This window comes from Castor canadensis, chromosome 4 (genome assembly GCF_047511655.1).
Source record: "Castor canadensis chromosome 4, mCasCan1.hap1v2, whole genome shotgun sequence".
Lineage (NCBI taxonomy): Eukaryota > Metazoa > Chordata > Mammalia > Rodentia > Castoridae > Castor > Castor canadensis.
This window is the reverse complement of record NC_133389.1, coordinates 119,716,380-119,744,310: the sequence shown is the minus strand read 5'-3', so window position 1 is coordinate 119,744,310 and position 27,931 is coordinate 119,716,380. Positions and strand designations below refer to the sequence as shown.

Sequence of the window (27,931 nt, the reverse complement as noted above, 5' to 3'; positions counted from 1 at the left end):
TATAAGTTAACTTACATAAAAAACAAGGCTAATTTGTTCCATGAATTTACCTTTTCTTCACTCTTTCTACTCAACATTTAAATGACCTTGCTCATGAAACTAAAGTGATACTTGTTGAACTGACTTTACTGCCAATGTAGTAAAGAGTGAGAGGAACTTCATCGTTAGAATGTTGAGTCCAAATGTGATCTAAAATAAATTTTATCTTATTATTCCCCAACTTTAGTCTGCCAGAAAGTTTTGTGAGAGATGAAATGAAATGATGCAATAAAACTGACTTTTCTAGAATTATAAGCAAATGTAAATATCAAGTAAAAAAGCAATTGCTGTATATATATTTATCATAAGTAAAAAAAAACAGCCACCAACATGACTTAACTCTCAAATTATTTCATTTCTTATTTCCCATGAATGTAAAAAGCATCTGTATTTACTAAAATTCAAGGCTCTATGTTAATGACACCATTCTATCTGATTCACCACTCTCAGAAGATAAAAGGCAAGGCATGCAGACCAGCACAGTGAGGTCGGCCCCAGGACTAATCATCAGTAAAACTCTCATTACACCAAGTTTTGTGGTTTAAAATTCTGATAAGAAATAAAATAACAAAATACCTGAATTGTTTATAAAGTGGGTCTCATCGTCTAGATGAAAAACCATGAGAGAAGTTGAAGTAAAACTTAAAAGAGTCAAATTGAGTATATAGTTTTGACAGGTAAAATATTTGTAAGTTCTTCTATTTCCATATTTCTTACTTTGACAACAGTTCAAGTCATGTATCACACATTTTAATATAAACTGTGTTTAAATTCCTGAAAACATACTTTCTTTAAAGGCTAGACTGAAGGTCTGTGTTTGGGTTTTCTAAAATATCAAATGGCCTAGCCATAGAAAATGTAATGGACATGGGTGTTGGTCAGCAGATAGGAGCTCCAAATGGGCTGAAGACGGCCCCTTCCCGGTTTCTAGCTGCCTACCCATTGCAAACTTTCTAGTGTAATAAAACCTAGCCCAGCTCGGATAAAACTTTTAAAGTTTCTAGCACACACTATAACTTCTTAAAGTTTCTGCTCCACTCAAACACCATGCCAACACTTTAGTAATTCTAGAGTTTTTAGACTGCTGGTATTTAGTTAGATAAGTCAATTAAACTTTTTTTTTTTCAATTAAACTCTTTAATGCCACAGAAAACACCTGATGAGCTGTGGCATTTTGGCTTAGGCATTTAACTTATACCAGTACAAGATAGCAGATCTCAGAAAAGGATTCAATCAGAAATTGCAAATTTGTATTGGAACTAAGAGTGCTCGAGGCTTAAGTTGTTGGTGTTAGTCATTGTAAGGATACAACAGATAGTTCTCATTTCGGAGTACAGTCATCTTGCCTTTGACTGTACAAAAGAACTTCCCACTTAAGCTTGGTATTTTATATACCGTCTATAATGGCACTGTAAACTGTCTCCAGAGAGAAAAAGGAGCAAACATCATTTTAAGGGGAAACATTAAGTTATATATGCAGAAGTAGAGGGCACTTTTTATAAAAAGGTAGTCAGACTCCTGTTGACTTCCATCTGCTATTTCAATGGTTTGTAATTCCAGCTGAAGGTGAAGGGTTGTCTAATGACCTCTCCTTCTTTACCTGCTTGAAGGCAATGATTTTGGAACTTGGAATAGGTATTGCTATTTTAATAGCTTGTTTATATAAAGACAAGTAAGAGTGATTGTATCCCACATTGATGTTTCTAAAGTTTTCTGTGTTGTTTATGAGCGAAACACTCTTGCCCCTTAAACTGTCTGGTAGGAGTTTGCAGGTATAAATTTGGCATCACTTAAATGGTTCTACACTAGTGAAGCAATTAGCTGAGAATCTGTTTTTCACTTGACTCAGTCCTAGCTGAGCTCATAAATTTCAGATGGAGTGAAAGGGCAGAAAAAAGATCCACTGAGATCCATTAATTTAGGAAAAAGAAACATCTTTTTAGTTGTAGTCTGACAGAATTAGACAAGAAGCCATGGCAATTCTAATAGGACAAAAAAAATCACATCTTGAATTTGAATAGGCTTATTTCCTGCCACTCATCATCATCTCTCAGAATACATAATTTCCCCTACGACTTTTACTGCTCAGGATATTGTTCCAACATAGCAGCATTGTATAATTTTTCTTTTGTTAAAAAAAATGGATAGCTAATAAATTCTGAATATCAACACAAAAAGGCTATAAACTTACACAATATCAAAAATCAAAGAACTAGTGATATAGCAACTTATAGGAAATAAATCATGGTACATTTTCTTATTTAATAAAAACTAAGCCAGAATTTTATCTTGAAGTCATCTGTTAGAGTAGAAAAATTAAAGAAAATAATTACTTAATGTAATCTCTTGCTTCTTTAAATTTGTGGCCCATAGTTTTTTTGGAGTGGCAGGTGCACTTCCATATATGATTGTAAAGATTTTATCACTTGAAATGTTGGTTTCATATTTGATATGTGGCTGGCGTACTGGAAAAATATTTTTTTATCACTAAGAAAAGATTGGGCTTCAAAAAGCAACTATGTTATTCAATCAACTAAAAGACATGCAACAAATGAATTATACTTATGTCTTAATAATTGATGACCAATAATTGGGGAGAAAAACTTAAAACTCTTTGATTTCTTTCTCGAAAAAGGAAATCAAGAATGACAAGACACAAGCTGCTCCTGCCACTTGACTTGCAAATCAATTTGACTAGAATTATAACAGAGAATTAAAGCCCCTATAGGACTTGTGCTAAAACAACAGGTCTAGGGCAGGAAGCTTTGCAACTGACAGTGAATCACTAAAAAGCTGTGTGTACAAAAGACTCATTTGGTTAGATATACTGTGGGGGTAACACAACAGCTACAGGTCACGTTATTGTGTCTTGTGTAAAGATCATAAGCATCCCCACTGGCTGTCTCTAAGTCCATCCCCCTTTTAAAACCTAAGAATAACGGTAGCACTTTCCTGGCATGTGAGCAGTTTATGTTGAATAGAAGGGGCTATTGCTAAATTCAGATGGAACATTGTGCTCTCTCGGTTTTTCTTGGAAAGGAAGTAATAATAAATGATTCCATCATTAGTATTATTTGCAACTTTGACCTGATATTTTCAAAGGATTGCTTTAAAAATTATACTCTTTTCTAAACCATGTATTTAAATCATAAAATCCAACTAGTTTCTAGAGAAGGAAAACTTAGTACTTGACACTGGCCATTGCTTAAAATCTTCTGTCATTCTTTAGTAATTCTAGAGTTTTTAAGACTGCCGGTATTTAGTTAGATAAGTCAATTAAACTCTTTAATGCCACAGAAAGCACCTGATGAGCTGTGCTGTCTGTAAAAAGCTGTGGTATTTTGTAGTGTGTGATATGCTTGTAGTGTGTTTTGTTTTGTGTTTCAAATAGGGGCCTATGCATATAATTTGTAGGAGATGTTCATGGGTTACTTAGATATAGACAATTTAGAAGAGAGGTTGTCAATGCTAGAAGGCTAATTCTTCTTAGTAGGGCAGGGTCTTTCTACACTAACTGGACAGGTAAGAGAAAAAAAAAAGCTTTGTTTTTGTAAGCACACTTTTGAAAAAAAAAAAAAGCTATAAAACAGTGACCCTGCCTAATATAAATAAGTAGGCTTCGAGACTTCTTGTGAAAATAAACTAAAATATCTATCTGTTCAGAAACTGTACTGTCATTCTTCCCTTCAACAATGCCCCAGCTAGAGTTGGCTTCCCCACTTTCCCATACACTGTGTTCCGAGAATATCCTGAAAGGGCCTCCTCACATGTAGATACATCCAGAGGTTGTAATGGCCCAGCAAACATGGAACACATGATTCTTTCATGTGCTTGAATGAAGGAATGATAGCCTCTTGTCATTTTCTCTGTGGGACTGTGCTGTAGATGGTATTGTCAGGGGAAAAACTGGAGATCAAACATTGAAACCTGTGACTTTACAGATAATCCAGAATTTACACAGAAAAATGAACAAATCCCCACCTAATAAGTGCTGGGTTATCATTCATGCAGAACATCCCTGCCCTTATAACTGCTACTTCCACCGTAACAAACCCAAAGCTTTTTTATATCCCTGGTTATAAATTTGACCCAGAGGTGGGGTATGGAAGGGGCAGGAACCAGTAGAAGAGCTGCCAAATAAACACGCTTTCCCCACATCAAGTTTTAGTAGAAACTTTTCCATTGGAGGACTTTCTTTAGATCAAACATTTTTAAGTTCAATTAACTAAAATAGTACTTTAAAAGAAGTGAGCTCTATATTGTATTTATATCCATATTTCTAAATACCCAAGTCTAAAAGATAAAATATAAGTAGTGACGCAGTCATGGAATAGCAAGCATGTCTACATATCAAATAGTCATAAAACATGAGAAATGATAAAACAATAGAAGCTCAAGAATGTGAAACGGATGTAGCGTAATCATATTGCATTGGAAAAAAATAGTAGAACAGGCTGTTTAGCTAAATTAATTTACAGGATAAAGGGCTCCTAAAAGTCCTCTGACAAACCAAGTGCAGGTAATGTAATGGTGGGGAGTGCATGTCTTATTTCTATCTGTTCCCTTTAATAAGAGACCTGAGGTAATCAGAGTATACAATGCATTCTGGACTGTTCTGCTAATTGTCCCAGGCAAGACAAATCAAACTGCTTCAGAAAAGTAAGGCCTAGTTGAATATTTGGGTAGAGGCCCCCCTTCAATCAGCTAGTCATAAATGGCAATCTCATGATACACCTTTTTGTAGAGATGGATTGATCACACTGTAGCAAAGGCTGGCTGTGGAGGCTGCGATCTTCCGTTTCCTCAGCCTCCTCTGTGTTTACAGAGTTAGGTCCTCAGAGTGGTGAAGGAAAAAAAGTCATTTTTCCTTCACATATAGCATTGGATGATTCCTCAAAATTAATCGTATGAATCTTCTAATAGTTACAGAACTTTTAAAAAAAATTTTTATATTTTTCATCTCAAAGAGATGAACGAGTTCTCAGTTCCCCACCCCACACGAGGTACCGTGAAGGGGCACTAAAGTGCATTTTGATGTAGGGGGTATTGTTTAAAGGTGCTGTCCGAGTTAAGAACCAAGTTGACACTGTTTAAAAAAGAAAGGCAATTCCTTCTACCTCCATCTCGGGAGTCAGCTGAGGGAGGGCAGCAAACTGGACCCGCACCAGAGGATTGTCCTAACTCTTAACTTTAGAGAAAACTGTGTAAGGACCTGCACATATAGACTCATTTATTTGTCCAAAATAGCAAAAATAGGCCTATTTCACCCTTAAGAAAGTATTTGCAAATCTGCTCAGTCATGATGATAAAAATGTGGGTGGATTTCAGATGCAATCCATGTGGGCATGCTTTGTGGTGCTAGCTGTGAATGCATCTTCAGCTTGAATGAACATGCGGTTGTTCATTTTCACCAAAACATGACTTCTAAACTACCATAAATAAAATACACATGAAACAATTAAATCTTTTTCTTACAATAATTACTTTTACATTAAAAAGTCACCATCATTTTCAGATATATCGAAAATTAGGACTCTAAATCTTATTATGTTCTAGTCTTAGTTATCAATCTTGCACAGGCCCGATAATCCAAAATGTGGAGCTCTGATCTGCACAGCTTGGCAGGTTTCACACAGTTTGACAGATAGGCAACTGTGAGATATGCATTTCTAAAATTTAGCATATTCTATCAAAACAGTCTGAAATCTTTTAAAATCCCCAGAGCGACTGTATTTGTGCAATGCTATAGTCATGTAGCTAGAAAGAAGAAAAGAAAATACTGTCTGGAAGATTAATCACAGTCCAAGTTTTCTTGGTCTTCAGTTTAAATGATGATGAGCCCAGGAAATTCAATTAAATACAATGCCTTAAATAGGAGAAGAGCTGGTCCTATAATAATTTAAGGTACTAAACAGGGACAGTCTCAACCACAGGTGATTTGATGCACTCTTCGTGCAATCTGCTCTTTTCTGCAAGGCTCAAAGAATTTTCAGCAGGATGCTCAGGAATGTGACTGTCACCATTCAATGTGGAGACAAACGCTTCCTGGGAAGGGCCTTTCAAGTATGAGTGAAATTCCACTTGAGGATGACTGGACCTGTGTTCAGGATATAAGCTATTGCAGGGCACCCCACTATCATTTTCAGAAGAGGAGCAGCACACAATTACAGAGGGGTTGGCAGCTGGGTAGTGGGAGGCACCATAGGCCTCTTCTGCTTGTCGGGCATAGTCTACAAATTGCTCTGGGGTCATGGTGTAAGGCACCAGCGAAAGGGTACCATTTTTGACAGTATCTCTTTCAGAATAGTTCTCAGAGATCTGGCTAGGCGTTCCTGGAATGTGGCTATCTATTTGGTAATACAGAGTTGAAGAGTTGGCATAAAATGAAGCATTTTTTGTGTGGCTTTCATGAACAGCAGTGCCATCGGAATAACAAAGGACTGAAGGAAGAGGAACAACTTCAGCATGGGTGCCCAAACCTTCCACAAAGCTGTCTCCTTTGTCATCATCATCTTCCTCTTCCTCTTCCTCCTCTTCTTCCTCCTCCTCCTCATCTGACTCACTAGGGGCCAGGCTCTGCGTGCTAGAATCAGTGACTCCACTGCAAAAGCTGCTCCCATCCTCCTCCTCCTCTTCCTCTTCTCCTTGGCAATCTAATTCCTCAGCGGACTGCAGGTGCAGCACTGCAGCCTGGGGTTCAGGTTCAATCTCAAAATTGTCTGCGATAGAATATTCTACGGAGTGAGCGACAGGACTCATGGAACTACTATGAGCACTTATCTCACCACGGCAGCCGTTCAGTGTGGGGATTTGCTGCTCTCGGTTTTTCTCCAGTTCAAGTTTCATTATTGTGTGCAAAAAGTGAGTCCGGACACGGATAGGATTAAATTCAATTCTACCAGCTGTGTTACTACATCCTTCTTTAGTACAGCCACACGGGAAAGACATACGATCCACCTTGGAAGGAAGAACACAGATTAGCACTGTGGAGCTACTACAACCAAATAAAAATCCAGTCCCTTACAATAACCCCTTTGAATTAAGTAATCCACTCAATTTTACTTATGTCAGAGTAAATGACAATCAAACTGCAAATAGAAATGAAAAGAGGAAGTGAAGACTTGAACTGTAAGAGCTAACTAGTGTTTAAATCTATATGCAAAATAAACATGGGTTTGGTGCATAAGTGGACATTTTATTCTATCAAACTACTCCAGTACTTTCCAAACTTCTTTCTCCATTCTCTTCTCTTTATGACTTTAATTTTGCTTCCATTTTTCAATGCTTCTATCCATTCCCTAAGCTCTTTTTTCCTTCTTTTGCATTCCAATTTGCCTGCCCAATTTTAAACAAGTGTGTATGCCTTCCAACCTGCCATTTATTTACTTATTTATTTAAGCAATTTGAACTCAGGTGCTTTATCACTTGAGTCATGACTCCAGCCCATTTTACTCTGCCTATTTTGGAGATGGGATCTTACTTTTTGTGCACATCAGCCTAGACTGCCATCCTCCTATTTTATGCTTCTTACCTTCACTGGATTGACAGGCACTTGTCACTCTGCTCTGTTAATGGTTGATATGGCTGGGGGTGGGAAATGGATTTGCTAACTTTTTGTCCAGGTTGGCCTGGAAACTTGATCCTATGGGTCTCAAATAGCTAGGATTACAGGTGTGAGCTACCGTTGCCCAGCTGAAAGCTGGTATTTTTAATCTACGTTACATGGCATTTCCCATGCTAGCTACGTTCTTTTCCTTTTGTTTATTGTAGAATGAACTTCAGTGCCTGAGATGTCCAGTTTGACACCACTTAGCACCATGCACACTCATAATTCACTACTTCTCAAGGACCCTTCTCCCACTCTTGGACCCCTGGTACATGAGTGCATGTGTGAGCTGTGGGGTGTGCACATTCATAATAGTGAGTGGCAGACTCATGTGTTTAGGTCATGATTCCCCCATTCCCTCCTCACTCTGTTAGAGAATGAGCCTCTTGAGGGAAAGGGATATACATTTCATCAATATCCCAGAACTATTTGAGTGGAGCTCTAGACATCGAGTATGCTAATAAGTGTGGTTGGACTGACCTCTTCACTCAGGTGGTAAGTGGAATTCTGGGCAATCCACAGGTACTCCTAAAATATTTGCCAATTGTCTCAGACTCCACAAATCAACCTGCATGCAGACCAGAATACAGGCAACAGAAAACACTTGTCCTGCTTCCCACCTTATTCAAGTACAGGGAATTTCCTGTCCTGTCGAGAAGGCCAACTCTAGTGCAGTGATTTGGATACCAGCAGGGAGGTTGAGGCAGGTGTCTGAGCCAGAATCTGTAGCAGGTTTCTTACTCATGAATGGGTTTTCTGTGAGTCCATCTTAAGCAACTGTTCAGCTGATGGGAAGTACCCTCTTCTTTTACCTGCCTCAGTGGCCCTCTTTATTGAAAAATCTGTTTTGGCACCAAATAGCAGCACCTACTTAAACATAGAGCTCAGTGAGATTATAGACTGATGAAGACCAGAGAATCATCTAGTCTGTGGGCTCATAAAATTTTTTTCCCTTTTCATTGTACTTAACATTTAAACTTTTAAAAGTGTGAAAAGACAGGTGCGATTTTAGGGATATTTCTAACACTTTTGTGTGAACTCAAATTTTAGGTTCTTCTTTGGAGTAAAACAGGCTTTTCACTATTTGCAAGGTTATTCCAAGCTGTAAAAATTCTGTCTTCATGTTTTTCCTCTCCTTCACTAGTCTATTCAATCTCTACTGCCACAATCAGACAGACAGAAAGCAGAAGGGAACTCTGCAAGTAACGGCACTAAATATAGGTCCTCGTCTCCCACCACCAAAAAAAAAAAAAAAAAAAAATAGGGCAAGAGAGTAAATTATTTAGGTTTTGTGGGCACTATGATTCCTGTGTCACTTTCAGCTCTCCGGCAGAAACATGAAGTCAGTCATAGACAATAAGTAAACAAACAAACAAACTGGCAGCGTCCCAATAAAATGTTTTTTACAAAAACATGTAGGTGGTTAGATTTAGCCTGAGTTGATTGTTTGTCACCCTCTGGCCTAGTTCAGCCCATTCATTTTAGAGATGAGGATACTGACCTCAGAGGATTTACCTGATTTGCCCATTTCATATAATTGGCAAACAGCAAAGACAAGAGTGTAACTTTTGTTTTCTTAGGTCCCAGTCTAGTAGCTTTCTCACTAGTCCATATCACCTCTAGTCAATCATCACACCTCATGGATGGATCAGAAAATACAAACACAATGGTAAGGATGTCATGGTCTCCCTGGGTATTTGTGAAAAGCTGGTTTAATAATTGAATTCAAGGGGAAATAATTTCAATGAACTTAGCTGGAGTTTTTTATAACTACTAAAACATATAGCTATAAGCTTTTAATTGAACTAGCAGTTCTTTCTCCTCAAATTACTCATCTTGCCTTGCCACTCCATGTGGGGAGTTCATTCCATATAACATGACTGCTTTGATACAGGGTCATATATTACATCTTTTCTTTGGATGCCCTGAAATCCAAGTCCTTACCTGACACTTAATGCCTGCCAGGCTGCAGGTACATGTTTCTGGATCACAGAACACTCTGCAGTCACAACCACAGTCCTCCCGTGATAGACGGATGGCTCGCAGCTCATGCTTTTCTTCCACATCGATCTTTTTCACTCCAGAGGCTCGCAGTAGGGCTCTTCGTTTTTTTGTTGGCAGGGGTTGTAGGAAGAAGTACTCGTCTACTTCTGTGTTGTCTAAATCAATATCATCATCAGAAATGTCATCCACTGTAAGAGTGCTAGCTTCTTCAGATTCTACTGTGCCATTCTTAGTCATCTAGAAACACAAGGAAGAAAATAAGAGATGTAGCATTGGCAGGGTCCAAAATGCCTAGTTCAGCACTTGATGAGAATAAGCTGTTATATGTCATCATGTCCCATAACCAGCAAGTACTTGCGAGTTCAATAATTTGCTTTTATTTTTCTCTTTAAGAGAAGCCAGGGGAAGGAAAACAAGAAATGATAGGCTTTTAAAAATGTACTGGAAGAAGATTGTTAATTGGAACTCTTAACTACATCATATCAGTATAAGGGCTTAAGCAAGTACAATGTGAAAAAGAACAAAGGTTCAGGTGCCCATCACTGAAAGTTATCTTTACACTAGTTCATGTTGGGCAGCTCTGATGTTAGATTAAATGTGTCCTTGTTCAGAGGTGATCACATCTTAGTGAAAGCCATCACCACCTCATTCAGCAAACACGATGTCCTTGAAATGACAAGTCCATTTTTGAGGCTCCACTAAAACTCTGAACACAAAATGTAAAGGTATGTTGCATTGTGCTATTGGGATTACAAACATGATACAGAACATTCCAAGACTTGATATGAAGTCAGGTCAGTGCGCTCTTGTCAAGATAAGGAAGAGGGCAGTGCAGGCACGTGCTCAGCAACCGATGACTGAGACAATGAACTTGGCCCTTGAAGGAGTTCACATAAACCTTGGCCCAAAGAAAAACTTCCTGCATAGCAGCTCACGTGGACAACATTCCTTGCAACTCATGAGTATTCTGTGTCTATTTATATTTCTTTTCTAAGTTAAATTAATCTCATCCATCAGTAAGCTCTGAATAAGTATTTTATTTCTTATACCACCACATATTGTATGCTTTATATAAAAGCATTTAGAAAGAGAAGTTTTTCCCCTATGAACAAGATATTTATTTTGAGGAGTAGCATAGTAATAAAGGCAGAAACTCCATGAAGAAGTAAATCATGAAAGGTCTAAATACAGAAGCTACTTTAGTTCTTTAATTTTCAAATTTATTATTTTCAATCTCCATTAACTAAAATTACTATTATGCTTGGTGATCTTTGAAGTTCATCCAATAAATAGTTAAAATACCCTGGTGACATCAGATGTTGTTTTCTCAGCTTCATAGGAAAAAGTCAATCATTTAGAAAAGACCTGCTTAGCAAGCATGAGGTCTTGAGTTCAAACCCCAGTACTACCAAATAAAATAAAATAAATCAGCCTCTTTTCTGGGCTGGTGGAGTGGCTCACGTAGTAGAGAACCTGCCTCATAAGCACAAGGCTCTAAGTCCAATCTACAGTTCTGCAAAAAAAAAAAGAAAGTTAGAAAAGAATTTTTATTACTGGAAAAAAACCTTCAAATTGGACAGCTCAGTGTATTAAAGAACAAATGGAAGATTAGACTTTGCCCTCTAGTAAAAAAAAATTTTCATAGAAGAAACAACAGAGGAGCAAGTGCATATTTAAAATTCATTACAAAGGATCCAAGATGTATTTTGAGAAGGTACTTAACAAAATTAAAAAAAAATATTTCAGAGCTGGGCACCAGTGACCCATACTTGTAATCTTAGATACTCAGGAGGCAGAGAAAAGGAGGATTGCAGTTCAAAGCCAGCTTGGGCAAATAGTTTGTGAGATCCTATCTCAAAAATACCCATCACAAAAAAGGGCTGGTTGAGTGCCTTAAGTGGTAGAGTGCCTGCCTAGCAAGAGTGAGGTCCAGAGCTCAAACTCCAGTGCCACCAAAAAAAAAAAAAAAAAAAAAAATCAGAACCTAAATATGTAATCTTATAAAGATGGAATTTCTTCTTTATTGGATTTTGTTTTTTGGCATGAGTTGCAATTTGTTTCTTCCCTTGGCATTTCTATAGGCATGCATTGGCTAATTAGTTCACGACTAGGAGGTTACTTTAGTTGTGGGCACTATTTTTGTTAATTGTTACTTCCTTATGAGCTGCACACTTCAATCGGTAAAGATCTGATCTTCTAAGAAATTCAAACGTATAAATTGCCTAACATATTCCATCTTCTGTGGCAGGTAAGGCTGCATGAATGAGCAGGAAGTACTGCCTTTCCCATCTTGTCACTTGTAGTGCTTAGATTTAGTTTAATTCTTGGCTTCCTCTGTGAACCTCAGCAAGCTTCTGACTCCACAGCAACACGCAGACACTCAGGATTTGGTTTGCACAATTTGTTTTAATCCTTTATTCCTACTTAATCTTAATGTTCTAGAATATTTATGCTTTTTGTGCAGTTGATAGCAGTATGACAACAACAAAATTGTCAATTTGTATCAACAGGGCTAGATGGAAAAAAATAATAGCTGCCATCAGACAATATATTAAATCTAAAAATTAAAAAAAAGCGGTTTTAGCAAACATGTAAAAGCATATCAATTTTTTTAGGGTAACATAAAATAATCAATTGGCAACTAAAAATTTAAGAAACAAATAAATGACTGTGTATCTACAGATTTGATTTACTCTCAATAAAAATGCCCTTAGAAATAAAATCTGTATTTCTTATTTTCACATCTTTAAATTACAACAAATAATTTCATTAAAAAAAATTCAATTAAGCATCTAAAAGTCCTTCACACAGAGCTACATACTGTTTTCACTCTTGTTCAAGAGTCTAGAGGAGTTGTAATCTAGATTTTCAAAATCTCGTGCTAATGTTGAAGTGATCTAGCAAGGCTTTGTCCTCACCTCCTCAATACCATTTTTAATGAAGTCTGGGAGTACTTATCAATTGGTTTATCTTCCCCTTCTTACAGCTTCTGGTTGGTATCCTGCCTTTCAGAAATGTTCTCTGCTTTGCCTTAGGAAACCCTACCCATTCTCTTTTCTGGTCTATTCCCATTTGTTTCTTTAAAACCCAGGCCCAGACTACTGCATTTAAATGCTCTTTGAGATCAGAGTACTGCATATGTTATTTTCAAATGTACTTTCCCGTATGAGAGGAAGAAGGGAAAAAATGAATGAGCTCCCTGCTTTTGTCCACTAACTCATGCCCATTACACCTTAAAGACCTGGTGCAAAGAAATTCAGGGAATCTGCCAGGATTGTCTCATCTACTCTTGCTGGCTTCTTTTCTTCACGTCCACCTTCATTCACAAGAACATTCATGTAGCATTTTTTTCCCTCTTGACTTAAATGTTACTTTTAAATGTCTTTTTCCTACCTCAAAATAGAACAATTGAATTTTCAGACTTCAGTTCATCTGAAGAATCCCTCTTATTTTATGCATTATCAAGCTTCTGATTCATTGTGACTTCTCTAAGGTGTATTTTATAGAACCCAGTTCCCTGACTCCTATTTCAATATGCTTTTCCCCACATCTCATAGCTAGACTACAGGGTTTCTAAATAAAGTGCCTGAACTCGAACATGGAATTAAAGATAATGTGTCTAAAGAAGCAATTCTGCTTACAAAATAACATATAGTAACTGGTACCTTCAAACGCTCATTCTATTTTGAGGTAGACATGTTAATCTAGGATTTGGACAATTTCTCACTTAGTGTCCTTTTCCAAACACAATGTTGCCTCCCCAAATACTCAAAGAGTTTATAAAAAATGGTGTAAAGCTGGTGTGGTGATAACATGCCTGGAATTCCAGCACTCGGGAAACAGAGGCAGGGGGATCAGAGGATCGAAAATTCAAGGCCAGTCTGAGCTACACAGAGCTCTTACATACATTAATGTAATATATATTCCCATGTTAATGCATTTATATATTTATATGCATTAATCTTTACCATACTGTAAGGATTTAAGGGGTGAGGTGTGTGTGTGTGTGTGTGTTGCTTTAATCCAATGAGGACAGTAAACATGGCAATTTGTTCTTGAGCCATTGTCCATGCTCACTCTACAAGTAAAAAGCGCTATTATTTGTTTCACACAGATAGAATTCAAGCATTTTAACTTTACAGCTTTATATCCACTGACAAAGTATGAGTGAGCAATTCCCAAAGCCCAATAGTACACACTATTTTGCCCATCTATGCACACCTGTGGAATGGGACACAACAGTGTGAGAATCAGTGGAGTGATTCCCGGAGTGCTTTGAATTAAACGCAAGATTCTTTTTCCTTATTATGTTGTGGATAAATGCCATTATCACTTCCAATGAAATGAACTCTTTGTTGCCATTAAATGTCCCCAAATAACTAACTCAATGCAAAATGATTATAGAGAGGGGCCCCATACTGAAAATGTGGATTGACTAAAATGCTAAAACAAAACAAAAATAAAAACACTTCCTTTCAGCAGTTAAAAGGTATGACTAGTAATAAAATCTCCTGGTCCTTACAAAATTATTAACACATATAAAAATGACAGTAGGAATAAGACTGGAAAACTTACTCAACTGCACAAACACTGATTGCTGCCCATTATATTAACAATAATGTTGAGAATGACCCAAGTCACTATCTACTGAGTATCAGGCACTGAACTCTATATTTTGTATTGACTATCTCACCTAATTTGAAGCAAGTACTTTCTTTTATAGTTGGGAAAATTGGAGCTTGAAGAAGGTAATTTGCCAAAGTCTAGCAAAATAATTAATTTGTGATGGTACAAAGTATCAAACTCAGATTTATTTGGCTCCTAGCTTTCCAGGCTGGCAAGACCAATTTGGAGTAAAAATTCTTAGTGTAATGGTAGAGGGCTGATGGGGTAGCTCAAGTGATAGAGTGCCTGCCTAGCAAGTGTGAGATTCTGAGTTCAAACCCCAGCACTGTTGCCCTCCCCCCAAAAAAAACATTTTTGAGTAATGGTAGAAAAACTGTATAGAAGGAAAAAGTATTAAATTGTAGCTGATCAGTGTTATAGGGCAGGAAACAAAGAACAGTACATGGTACCTTTGAATTAGCTCATTCAGAAGTAAAGGATACAATTCATACTAGGAGAACAACATCTCAAAAAAGGAGAAAACAGAGAAAGCTGAAGAGATGACATCTAATCACTTAGCATTTCCCTTTGGGAAACTATTTTGTGAGCATGTGGAGGTGGCCTTCCTAGTAGAGATACTCTCAGGAGAAGCTGGTCAAAGCTGATTGAACTAATGTGTTACTCTTAATTTTCTCAGCCTACTCATATACCTGGGTTGCATTTGACCAGGATAGCTCACCATCTAATTTTGTTATAATATGTTAATTTCCTGATTGGTTTACATGTATTTTTCCTCTATCATAGTGTGAAAAACGTTAAGAGTATAGCCTTTGCCTTGCTCACCATTGTATCCCTGGTCCCTTGATAACTACCAGTTCCATAATTGGTTACTAAGGGATTTTTTTTTGATGAATGAATGAATGAATGAATTTTCTTAATCAGCATACTTTACCAGATAGTATAATAGGTATGAGGGTTTATAACTGTACAATGATTTTGCCATCTAAGGAGCTTCCAGTCTTCTGAGGAGACTATGTAATAGATTTGATATAGAAAGAAAGTGCAACAAAATATACATGAAATTATTGTTGCAGAGGAAGAGAGGATTGACAGATAAAAAGGAAGGCACGGTACAAAGACAAAGAGCACAATTATTCTTCAAGCCAGAAATGAGAAAACAGAAAAGTCAAGAAGAATTTAAAGCAAAAACAAAGTGGGGAAGGAGGACTCAGCTCTTTCATGCAAGAATCCCCAGGCCCAGACAATTTATGCTTTAGAGCAATGAAAAACTTGAAGTTATGATCGCTCAGTCTAACATCTGTGAGGAGTCATGGGGAAGGAATTAAATGATGATCAAAATGGGAATGAATTGTTTAAAACAAAGCTAATTCTGGATAACAACGTTCTAGAAAGAATTATTTAAACAGATGGTCTTGGTACATGGGACAGCAATGAATACTAAACCACTGCCTGGGTTCACAAGAGAGAAAATAACCATTCTTCAAATAAATCCCATGCAGAATCTCAACATGTAAGAGATAAGAGTGGGAATGAGGCACACAAAGCCCAGGACCCTCTGTCCTGGTGGTTCTTACTCACAGACCTCGTGGATTACCGTTGGAAAGCCAGTACTATAGTCTTGAGAATTTTTTATGCTTGTCTCTGAGACAGAGTCTGATTCTTAGAATTTCCCACTTGTGGGCTCTGACAAAGTTTCTTATGGAATTTCATTAATAAACGTGTGGTTGGACAAATGGAGTTATAGTTAGCTGAACAGTGAAAATGTCTCAAAGACCAGTGATGCTCAGCTTCTTTTGGACTACTGGTATAACAGGAGTGAGGGATTTGGTGCCTTAGATGTTATCAGCAGCAGTGGCTCACCCTGGCAAGCATTCTCAGTGTAGGTCATGGTGGGGTGACGCAGGGGAAGCGCCTCCAAACTCTTGAGGATCACTGGTTTGAAAGGATATCTCAAATTTGTAAAATATAATTTTAAATTCATAACTTGAATGAGTTCTTACAAGGAAAGCTTATCATATATGTAGATGACAAGATCATGTGTGTTAAAATTAAGCGTAACAAAACATTATTGATCACTCTACAGGGCATGATTAGTATAAAGAGGGTTCTGGATGTGTTATAAAATTTTGATTTATACCATGATGTCCACTTGACTTAAAAGGACTGAGTTTTATTTGTTGGTTTGATTGGTTGTCCTGTTTTATTCTTTCATTTCTTATTTCATTTTTTACTTACTACCAACTTGATATGGACAAGCAAACTAATCAAGATCTCCAAAGCTACTTTAAATTTAGTGTGTACCTATGGAAAGAATATCTACCTATCTAGGAGGCAGACATAGGAGGATCATGGTGCAAAAAAGCTAGTGAGACCCTATCTCAAAGAACAAGCAGCTACAAGGGAGGAGGACTGCAGTTTGAGGCCAGCTCATACAAAACTGTGAGATCCTTTCTGAAAAATAACTAAAGCACAAAGTGGGGAGTGAGACTCAAGTAGTAGAGCACTTGCCTGCAAGTGCAAGGTATTGAGTTCAAACCCCAGTACCACTACCACCACCACCAAAACAAAACAATAAAATACAAAACAAAATAAAAGTTAAAAACACATGCAAAAAAATTCCACAACTTGGGAGGGAAAAATTTAACACATTACCAATCAAGAACCATATTAGGAGGTGGATTTTAGTAGCATTGTACTCAGAAAAGGGAAGCCAGGCAACAAAGTACCTGAAACCAAGCCTTAGTGGGAAGAACTAGGGATGTTTAACTCTAAAGAACAGAAACACATAAACTATCTTAAGATAGTTGCATAACAATCAATAGTATTTTCAAACACTTGGAATTCGGAAAATAGAGAATTATTCTGTATGCCTAGAGGGCAGAATTTGGGTCAGAGGTATAATATGATAGCACGTAGCTCATTGTAAGGAAAGGCTTTCTAACATTAAAGCTGCATGAATGAAATGTGGTATTTCAAAGAGCAGTGCATTCTGAGTCACCAGAGATGTACAATTACAAGCTGGAGTGTATAGGAACATCTTTAATAAAAGGAATATCTGGTCATGTGGTGTGAGTTGGACAGACACCTAATCTCTAAGGTCTCTAGCAAACTATAGGAAAATATTCATGTCATTTGACTTTCAGTCAATTATAGTATCATTCATTAGCTGTTAATTGCAGGTGGCAACTTGGAAACAATTTAATTATGACCTCAAAAAACCAGGAATGCTGACTTGTTTTCTTGCCCATTAAGAATCTGAAAACCTGAGCTGAGTGTGGAGGCATGCACCTGTAACCTCAGATATTAAAGAGGATGAAGGAGGAGCACTGCTTGAGTCCAAAAATGTAAGGCCAGCCTGTTTTGTCTCAAAAACAAGAACAAAACAACAACAAACAAACAATTTCAAGAATTTGAAGTCACAAGAAGTTCTTGGAATACATATCATCACAAAAATCATCAGAAAGGATAATTTTAAGACATATCATCTTTTCTATCTTTCCTTCTGATTTAGACCAATTTGCTTCTTTCAGTGGGATATAATAAGCCAAGATTAATCTAGTACAATGCTGGTAAACACTAAATCACTGACACTCTGAAAATAAAGTTATTAGTTGTGTTTGCCAAGTTCCATGGTTTAAGCACTCCGTTCACAGCCAGTTTCAAGCTACTGTTGGGAAGAAATGTGCACAGCTCATTCTAGTGAGGAACTTCAGCAAGCTGATTCCAACCCTCCACTGGATTCACCCAACATTTAAATCAGAGAATCAAGGCCATTGATTTCCTTCAAGGAAAAGATTAAGGTTTATTGCACAGGAATAATGTAAAGATTTAATTGCATTGCTTAATTGTTCTATTTCAACTATAACACCAGCAATATTTTGAAAGAACATGTGCTTAAATGTATTACCTATGTACAGGGCTGAAGGCCTCCCTGTCACTCTCCATCACTTGGGTTAGGTATATTGTCCTGTACTTGTCAAAATAGGTTTGCAGGGCAGGTATTTGGCATAGCAAATTTTTTCATCTGGTGTGGAAGCAAGCCTCCACTTAGGGATGAATTCTGGAAGCTTTGACACTAAGTGTGCTGTGAAGAAATCTTTAGAGTTGAACACAAAGTTCCATAGAAATAAGTGGAGTTCAAAAACACCATGACCAACAGGCTAAGCCACATTTAATACGGAATTGCAGTACAGGGAAATAATTAAAAATGCACCCCAAAATGTTGACACTATGGGTTTAAGATACAGTTCAACCATCTCTCAGAAATCCCTCATCCTTTATATCCCCTAGGACATTTAGATCTTTAGGTAGAGAACTAATCACAAGACTTTTGAAAAGATGAAAGGGTCAGGACTGGAGGTGAGGTGGGGAGTTAAATATTGCATGGGGAAGCCACTAAATGAATAAAACAGTCATAAATATGAGACATGGGGTGAAGAAGTTTACATAGAGATTTTAAAATCTTTTAATCATGAAAGAGTGTTAAAATATGATCAGTTTTCATCTTTTTTCTGATAAGAAAAGAGGATGAAACACCAAAGCATTACTCAAGGAACATATGATTGAGAAACTGAGAAGAGCACATAAGTCTGGAAAGCTACTGGAAATGGTAAGAAGAGTGAGGGTAGATCCTTGATCTCAAAAAGGAAAGGAAGAACTGCCTGAATAGTAGGAACACTGAGAAAGAAGCGTCAAATGGGGAAGTTAAATTTCCTAGAACAAGACAGCAGAATCCAGTGTGATAGAGGCCAGGGGCAAATGGAACATAAGTCTCTGTAGAATATAGAAATGTCTTCCTAATGCATTTTATAGATATAGGGAAATGGGAATAAAAGTTAATTTAATTACTTAATAATGTGGTGTAGATGATGAAATCTAAGCACTTAATTTTGAAAAGTATAGTATTAAGATGACTACATGGATTGCTGTGAAGTGTATGACATGTTTGAATGGGCTTGACAGAGATAAAAGACTGTTCTCTGTAATTTAGAAATCTAAAGCTAGTTATTTTTCTAGAAACATGCATTTTATTCAATCAATTTTTTACATTAGTTGCTTGTAGACAATGTTTAAAACATCAACATCAACAAAAGAGGTAGAATTGAATTTGTTCTACAAGTTAAATTGTATACATTATTTCTCTCTATATATAAAACTCCTAACTTAGGAGATAAAAATTAGTTAAAAAGTTATCAGTTTTCTATGTGAGTGAGCCAGTTACTTAACACCTTTTTTTTTTCCTCAGCTGGAAACACATTCTGATAACTTACCTATCTCAATGGATCTTTGTGAGGATTAAATTAAATAATGTTTACAAAATGTCTAGCAAATACAAATCGCTTAATGGTTGGCAACCATTCCTAGTCACTCTTAGGTAGGAGATAGAGGTAGCATGCAATGGGCTACAATGGCAGAGGATGATGTTCAGAAGCAAAATTAATTAATTATTACTAAGTTAAGCTAAATGAAGCATGATTATAAAAAAATAACAATAATGATGGATTACTAGTGGGGAAACTAGGGTCTTTCAATGAAACTTGCCAAAAAAAACTTACCAAAAATAAGAGACGTGTTCTAGGGTAGGTTGTATTCAGCTTAATTTAAGTGATGGCTTGTCATACAAATGGCAACAAGGCATATATATAAATTGCAAAATGCAAAAAATAAGGTGCTTTGAAACTTATGTTGCACCCCTGCTGGCTGATTTCATAAAGATAAAGACAACACAGGTGTTCTTATGGAGCTTCAGGTATTTACTGAGTGACCCTTTATGTTAAATAACCCTGGATTACCAAGGAACATTTTTTTTACCATTAGATATTCATGTGAGACTATGTCCTATGTATTAATAGGGTGACAGACCAATGAAAATGTACAGTGCCTCCTCCAGTCAACAAGACACTTTCTGCATCGCATTTCGTTCCACTTAATCTCTAAAGTGACTCAACAGTAGATATCTCCTCCTAGATACCTTCTTGACCCGATAACTCAAAAGCCCCTGAAAGTCAGAATGTCTAATTCTCATCCCAATCTATACCTCTTCCCATGTTCCTTGTCATTTCTGTCACAGCAAATAGTGTTATCCATACCCATTCAATTTTGCTAGGCAGAAATTTAGTTGTTATTCCTGACTATTCCTTCTCTTCTTTCCAAATCTAACCCATCATCAAGCACTATTGATTTTACTTTCTAAATTTCTCCCTCTAACCATCTCTCTTCATCTCCCCTACCATTAGTTTAATTTAACCTTCTATCACCTCTCTCCTGGCCACTGTAATAGCCTTGTAACTACTCTAACTTTGTATCTCCTCTTCTCCCAACATGGCCTTCACTACCCTGAACTATTTTCACACCTCTGCATACACTGGATCATATTATCTTACCACCCCAACCTTGAGCTTAAAACACCTCAAGGCTTTCTACATCCTTAGACTAAACAGGGAAAAATCCCTTTAGGTAGTTTAAAAACCGTGTCCCTGCCTTCCTCACCTTGCTTTCTTCTTCTTGCCTCTCTTCCAGCCAAACAAACCTCTGCGTGCTCACTGCTCCCACCTGGCACCACAAGGCAGTCCTGGCTTTTCCTGATGCTGAAACAGTTGCCAGGCTTCTCTGCCTAATTACCACTTCAGATTTGCATCTCACTCCCTTAGGGAAGCATCCGTTAACTTTCTAGCCCACATCAGCTTTCTGCGTACACGTTTGTAACACTTTGCAATGCTCCTTCATAGCCCTCAATGAAGTATTGATTTTATTTTGTTTGACACCTTGATTAATACTTTCTTTTCCTATTAATTTACAAGTTTCTATAGAAAGAGGACCACACTTATTTTTGGTCACTCATTAGCCTTTGTTCAAGCACAGGATACATGGTCTAGCAATAAACAAGTAGGCTAGGCAGTTAGCTAAAATTAAACAGTACAGCTCGCCCAGAAAGGCCCCTGGAAACCTCCATTATGACCTCCCTGTGACCTTTAAGGGTGACAAGAAGGAAAAGCAGTACAGACCAAAATAAGGACCATATGGAGACCTTCCAATCAGAACATTGCAGGCACAGCCAACCAGAAGACTGCTTTCTGTACACCTAATTAACATAAAAATTGAGCAACACTCTGGAGAAAATGGGTAAGAAGTTTGAATCATGTCACTTTTCTGGGATCCCCTCCCAATTCTGCGAAATCTACTCTTCACTATTTTTCTATCTCAATAAACTCTCCTGCTTTACTTGCTATTGTTTGTCTGTGATTTTCACTGTTCAAAATTGTAAGACACACGTCCATCTGTAACAATACTCAGTAGTAATTATTTGTGGAATGAATGAACAAATCATGTTAGAAAGTTTCCCAGAAAAAGAGTACAGGGTTTTACTTTACAAAAGAATGAAGAGGAAGAGAAGGAACCTCCTTAGGCAGTCTGTCATGTAAAATGCACAATTTGATGTGTGACTATCAGTGTGAAAATGGCTAATTTGAATTACTATAAGGATATGAGGTTTTGCAAAATGTGTGATGTTTTTACCTTTAGTTTTAAAGAGTTCAGCTTCTCCTCCCTGAGGTGTTCTCTCAGCATCTCCCGGTGCAGCCTCTCCTGCTCCCTGGCGAATTCACCCAGCGTGTACTGGCGCACACTGTTGTGGCGGCTGGACATCCCCAAGGTGCTGCCCCCCTGGCTGGGCACACTCGTGAAGCCCTGCCTCCTGGTGAAGTAGTACACGGTGACACAACTAAAATGCACATTCTTCGTCCTCAGCCGCTTCTCCCTTTTGAGAATGGAGGACGCTGAAAGAGAAAGAAAGAATTCAGTGTGCACCTATGGCCACAGCTCTCAGATGAGGACTACAAGATGCCCTTCATCTGTGTCTGCCTACCGTCAACACTTTCTGGCCCTGTGGACTCTAAAAATATCATATCCCAGACTTGGCAAAAAGTCCTTTTAATTTCCTTTCTTACATTTTCTTTTTCCTAGCTGTGGCAGAGTTGACTTTTAAGTGCTTCTACAATGGCAGTCCAAGCAAACGTTTAGGAAAGTTGCCAGTTGGTTTTGAATTGGTGGCAGAATTTAATTCCTCATCTCCCTTCATCCCCAGTTTCGGTTTTATGATTTTTGCACAAGTTTTATTATAATTTAATTGGAAAAGACATAACACAAACCCTCAGATCTTGGGTTTTATTTCTGGAACAAGACATTGGGTATTAAAAACATTGACAATTTACCAAAATGTAGTTACATAAGAAGAATAAGTTCTAGTGTTCAGCACACTTGGGATTTCAGTGCACAACAGCTTATTATACATTTTGTAAAGAACCACGAAAGAGATGTTGGAAGTTGCCCAAGACAAAGAAATGATAAGTGCTTAAGGAGATGGAAATGCTAATTACTATGATCTGATAATTACACATTGTATACATGTATTGAATGATCACATTGTACCCTACAAATACATACAATTACTACATAGCAGTAGAAACATGTTGCTTGTGATACTTAAAAAAAAAAGTAATTTCCAAAAAGCAATAAAAATACAAAAAAATGGTTTACTAGTTCTACTTAAGTCTTCTAGCCAGCAGAATTCTGAGAAGAGATTTCTATTGCTCTAAGCCACACTCAGATTATTTTAAGGCAGCCTCAGGAAAACAATACTCATGCTCAAATAGAAAAACAAAGAAAAAGAATGAATGAGAAGTTCTTGGGTGGCAAAATAATATCATTTAACAGTTCTGGAATAGTTCTCATGTTCTATGACACGCAAGGACCTTTACCTGAACTGTTCTGCTTTAGGCTTACAACTCCTGGAGTTGATATTTCTTTTTTCAGGAAACATAGTCACCAAAGGTTAAATAACATGGCCAGGGTAATTTAATTAATGGTGAAACTAGAATTCCTCATCACAGAGCTCAGGCTTTTCACCACCATGTCTCACTGGAGGAAAATTGAGGTCAATAAGATTAAGACATGGCGTTATACTACTGCTAGATGTCACCTGCTGGTGGCCTCAAGAATGATTTCGTTTTGAGAATTGAGTTTCTTTGTCTCACTTTTCCTCATGAAATATTGAAGTCAAATATTCAAAAGCTGCTATGATTAATCTCATTTTGTGTATTCATCTACTCAACAAATGTAAATGGAGGGCCTATTGTGTACCTGGCACTTTCTAGATGATTGGGATACATCAGTGGAAAAAACCAGATGGTCACCTCTGTGAGTGGATCTTGCATTCCAGGGAAAAGAAACTCACACAGAACGAACAGACTCAAAGACTAGAGAGGAAGAGAATTTTGACATTAGGGCAAAAATCTAGCTTTCTTAATTTTCCCTCTCTTCTACTGTTTTACTCTCCCAAGAGAAACTGCCAAAAAGCAAATGCTTTCGAACATGCACATAATTTATCCATTTATTTATACACATGTTCATTACAACATCCTTGTACTCCCGGCAGCAAAGACAACATTCACCTTTGATTTAAATGCTCTGACCTGCTTCATAACTGTATGCTTAAATCATCTCAGAACAAAGAAGAATTTGTCAAAATGTAAAAGATCACTATGCAAAGAAAATTCAACAATCTGTCCAGTAATCTATACTAGATGTGACAACTTCATCTGTCACCTCCTTACTACAGCAGACTAAGCAGAGCCTCTCATGTTTAGGTGATAACCCTCCATCATTTTTGCTCTTGATATCATAAAAACGATGCCCTTAAAACATTGCCTTTGAAAACCATAAATTTACAGATAAGGAAAAAGGCTTTGATGTAGTCATTTAGGACAATTACTATAAACAACTCTGACAATTTTATTACTTATTATTTAGAACATTAATGACATGCTACACAAATTTATTTTTACTTATTTATTCCTATAATTATTTTTGGTTTTTTGTTTAAGTGGTACTGTGTTCGAACTTAGGGCCTCACTCTACCATGTGAGCCATGCTTCCAGCCCTGCATTTTTATAAGAATTTTTCACTCTTTTGGATGAATCTATTGCATTATCCTCTCCCAAAAAGCCAAATTATGTTCTCCCCCAAAGCCAGGAATGGAGATGATTTTCTAAGGCTTTGAGGATGACAATAGTGGCAGAGAACAGAAGCCCTTCAGCTGCGTCCCTGACAGGGCTAACATTGTCAAAGTGTTCTTGGAATAGTGCTTCATTCAGATAGAATCCTTGTAGATAACTAGGATTTATAATTCAAACATATACTTATGGTTGCTTTAACATTTTCATATTATAAATAACACTGTAAAGACAATGATCCAAAAGCCATAGAATGGAAGGCTTTGACATATTCTAAGATCCGTCTTATGGAGATTTTAAGTGTGGCTTTCCATAATTTAGGAAAGTCACACTTTCCTTAAAAGTATGAAAAGCCACAGCCCTCTTCTGAGGATTGAATCAGAGCCTGTAGAATGGACCATTATGAATTAAGCTATCTCCTGCCTCCAGGACCCACTTTGACTAACATGGAGGCAAAATTAAGTAAAAAAAAAAAAAAAATCTGTGTTCCTCAAGCCTGAGAAAAACAGATTAGATTGACTCAGCACATCTGCCTTGGGGAATCTGAAGCCTTCCTGATATACCTTTGTAGTAACTGTGCCTTTTGCAGAAGGAATAAACTCTAGTTCTTAATGTCTACAGAGTTCAGTATTAAGCTTTATTACTGTGAGGTCAAGAGCAAGAAAAAAAAGAGTGGAGAATGTGGCTTTTATTACTGCTTAAAAAATAATTAGTCTATATTCATATTCTACACAAATTTTAAGTGTCTTTCAACTTTTGTTTTTTCATCCCAACCACAGTTACCATCCTTGAAGGAAGAGTGTCTAAGTATAACAGTACTACATAAGACCCACAGGACACAGCTCTCAAGATACTGTTATTTATGGTAGGCACATCAAGCCTATTGATATTATTACAAAATAACCACCTATCATAAAGATAATTATTTATTTTATTTTATTTTTTTGCAAAGTAAAGGAATAAACAGTACAGAGTGACTTGTATTAGCTATTTGCAGAAGTTATTTATCCTAAAAAAATTCCTTAAAATGAATAGAGAATTAGAATAATTGACTAATTCACAATGCCAGAATAAGAATATAGGCAAATAAAATAATCTGTACCATAAGTTATATAAAGCAAGAATTCATCAAAAAGAGTGGAATAAAAATGGAAACCAAAAACTGAGAATGGGATGTTTCTAGTACCATCTTGGGAAGGAAGTGCTCTGATGGAATAAATGCTATGCATATTCCGATCTCACACAGAGGATGAGCACACAAAGGTATCAGGGTTGAATAATACTGGGCTGTAGGAAATTTCAACTGACTTTGTTCCATTTCCACTCTCAGATTTTTATACAGGTTGGAAATATATGGTTAAGATTCTGTGGTTGACTTATCAATTTTATTTTTTTCATGAAAAATAATCAGATTTGGTTTTTGCCTTATACATCTGACATTTGTGAACATTATTAGTGAATGCCATTCCACTGAGTCTGGTGATCTCTGCATATGAGATGTTCATATATCTGAGTCTAAGACTGAAGACCAGGTTCTGAACCATGTCTTCCACTATAGAGCAGCTACTCTGGAGCAAATACTCTGGTACAGAACTGGTCACCCTGATAGACACACTCATTCTTTTCAGTGTGAGCAACCATCAGCAAAGTACAACTAACTATAGCTGGGAAGGCAGAAAGCAGTAACAGAGCTATGTATTTTGGCACTAACTTTGCAACATGAGGTTGAAAGCTTATGGTCCAGTTTCATGTTAAACAAAGGAAGAGTTGTGGAAACTTTTAAATTCTACTCCAAAGTCAATAAGACATTCTTGTTTCTTATTCCTTATACTCAAAAGGAAAATGCCGGATGAATTATTAAGTGTATACATTGAGTTTATTTTTTCACTGTGGAAGAAATTTAGTGGAGGTAAAATGAGATTGCTGAATTAACTTATTTTCCTTGGTATAACCTGGGCAATAAAAATATGTGTTTTTAATCATACAGACAAAATTACTCTGGAACTCTGAAAGTGTGCACATTGTTTCTTACCTTTTGAAGAACAAATTGATATTGGATCAATTCATTAAGCCAGGAAGCTTAGCTTACAAACAGGAAATCCAAGTTCATTAGAAATTATTTTATACAGAAATTAACAGATTAGATATCAAATAAATTTCTGATGGTTGAATTTAAGATTAAGTTAAACTTAATAAATGACATATGCAAATTTCCTGTAAGCATATGTTCCTATCTTCTCCAGGCTGACACAATTGTCAGTGTTGAGTCCTCTTGACCAGGATGTCACCCATATGGACTCAAGCTTCAAGTACAGGTAAGGAGTGAACATGGGCCTAGCAAACAACCACAGGAGTAACTCCTTTGAACGTGAAGTCTAGTTTGGTATTAAAAGCAATCTTTCTTTGTTCTAATTGTCCCACTTCACTGCTTTGAGTAACATTTCAATGTTTCCCTAGTATACTTGCCCTGGTCATCTCTTTCAAGTTATTTTGGACAAAAATATTTGGGTAAAGTATTTAGGGCAGTGCATCATTTAAGTGAAAGGAACTTCAAAAGGCTGAGACTACTAAGGAAGTGTCATGAGATGGGGTGGATGTAAAGCAAAAGTAAAGACTAATTGAGAGTATTTTCATCTCACCTTAAGTATATGATGTAAATTGATCTATTTCCTATAGCTAACCAATGTTAGTTTATATTCAGTTCTAAAAACTAGAATGTTCCACAACTAACATTACAAACAAATGAAAAAGACCATACAAATGCTAGTATGATACAACTGAGTATTTATTAACTTTCCAATGTTTTGGAATTCAAGTGTTATCCCTTTCCAAAAAGAAAATCAGAACTGAGACACAGGCAGTGAGATGTGTCACAATCAGCCAAATGAACAACAAATTATGGCTCTTTTTTTTTTTTTCCTACTATTCTGATGACTGTGAAAGTAACATTCAAAAGTAAAGATTAAGAAAAGGTAGCTCCCACTTGCTCAAAATTTTAAGTCCAAGTCTACCTTTTACTGACATATTGGATTCCTGTTATTAAAAATGATGATTGCAAACCAACCTACCAACTTATGTATTAGTAAATCAGCAAGCAGACTAGACAACACAACTGAGACACCCTTGCACTCCACAAAAAAAATCATAAGAAGCAGTTGTTATTCTGATTTCACTCTTATTGGAGGACTATGTTTATAATTCACAGACAGGATGAGGATAAGTTTTTAAATCCATTTTAATATTAAGTTGAAAATATTCACAATGGGTTACCTAATGATTTTTTTTGTTCATTTCATCTTCTAAGTGAAACAATTCAAGATGAGACCGTTTTGTTTAAAGTACTAGCCTGGAAAAAGAAAAAAAAAACCCTCTCATATAAGTATGTGAAATAAAAATTCTTTCAAGATATGTGTAGAGGCTACATATGAATGTAGACAGCAACAAAATAGCAAAACCAGAAATAATATTAAAAAAACTGACCCTTGAGGCTGGATGACTAATGCTTTGCTTTGGGTCATGAACATGCATGTCACATTGTCATCTATTCAGTTTGTAAGCTACATCCACAAGAGCTAGCAAGAGATCAATGCGGAGCGAACCAGCTCTCTTCTATCTCTCCTGACAGGAACAGGCCAGGCTGTTCGGG

At 36.9% G+C, this 27,931-nt stretch overlaps 1 protein-coding gene across 4 annotated transcripts in view; it reads right to left on the bottom strand.

Moving 5' to 3' along the window:
* Window positions 1-2,768: 2,768 nt before the first annotated feature.
* The window catches only part of Csrnp3 (cysteine and serine rich nuclear protein 3), a 168,373-nt gene continuing 143,210 nt past the window's right edge, over window positions 2,769-27,931 (bottom strand). For all 4 annotated transcript variants that reach the window (XM_020184534.2, XM_074071004.1, XM_020184535.2 and 1 more), the window contains 3 exons: window positions 21,791-22,050; window positions 9,590-9,886; window positions 2,769-6,996 (listed from right to left, as the gene is read on the bottom strand). In XM_020184534.2, coding sequence (XP_020040123.1) covers window positions 5,947-6,996; window positions 9,590-9,886; window positions 21,791-22,050 — 1,607 coding nt within the window. In that variant the 3' untranslated portion in view covers window positions 2,769-5,946. The remainder of the gene's footprint in view (window positions 6,997-9,589; window positions 9,887-21,790; window positions 22,051-27,931) is intronic.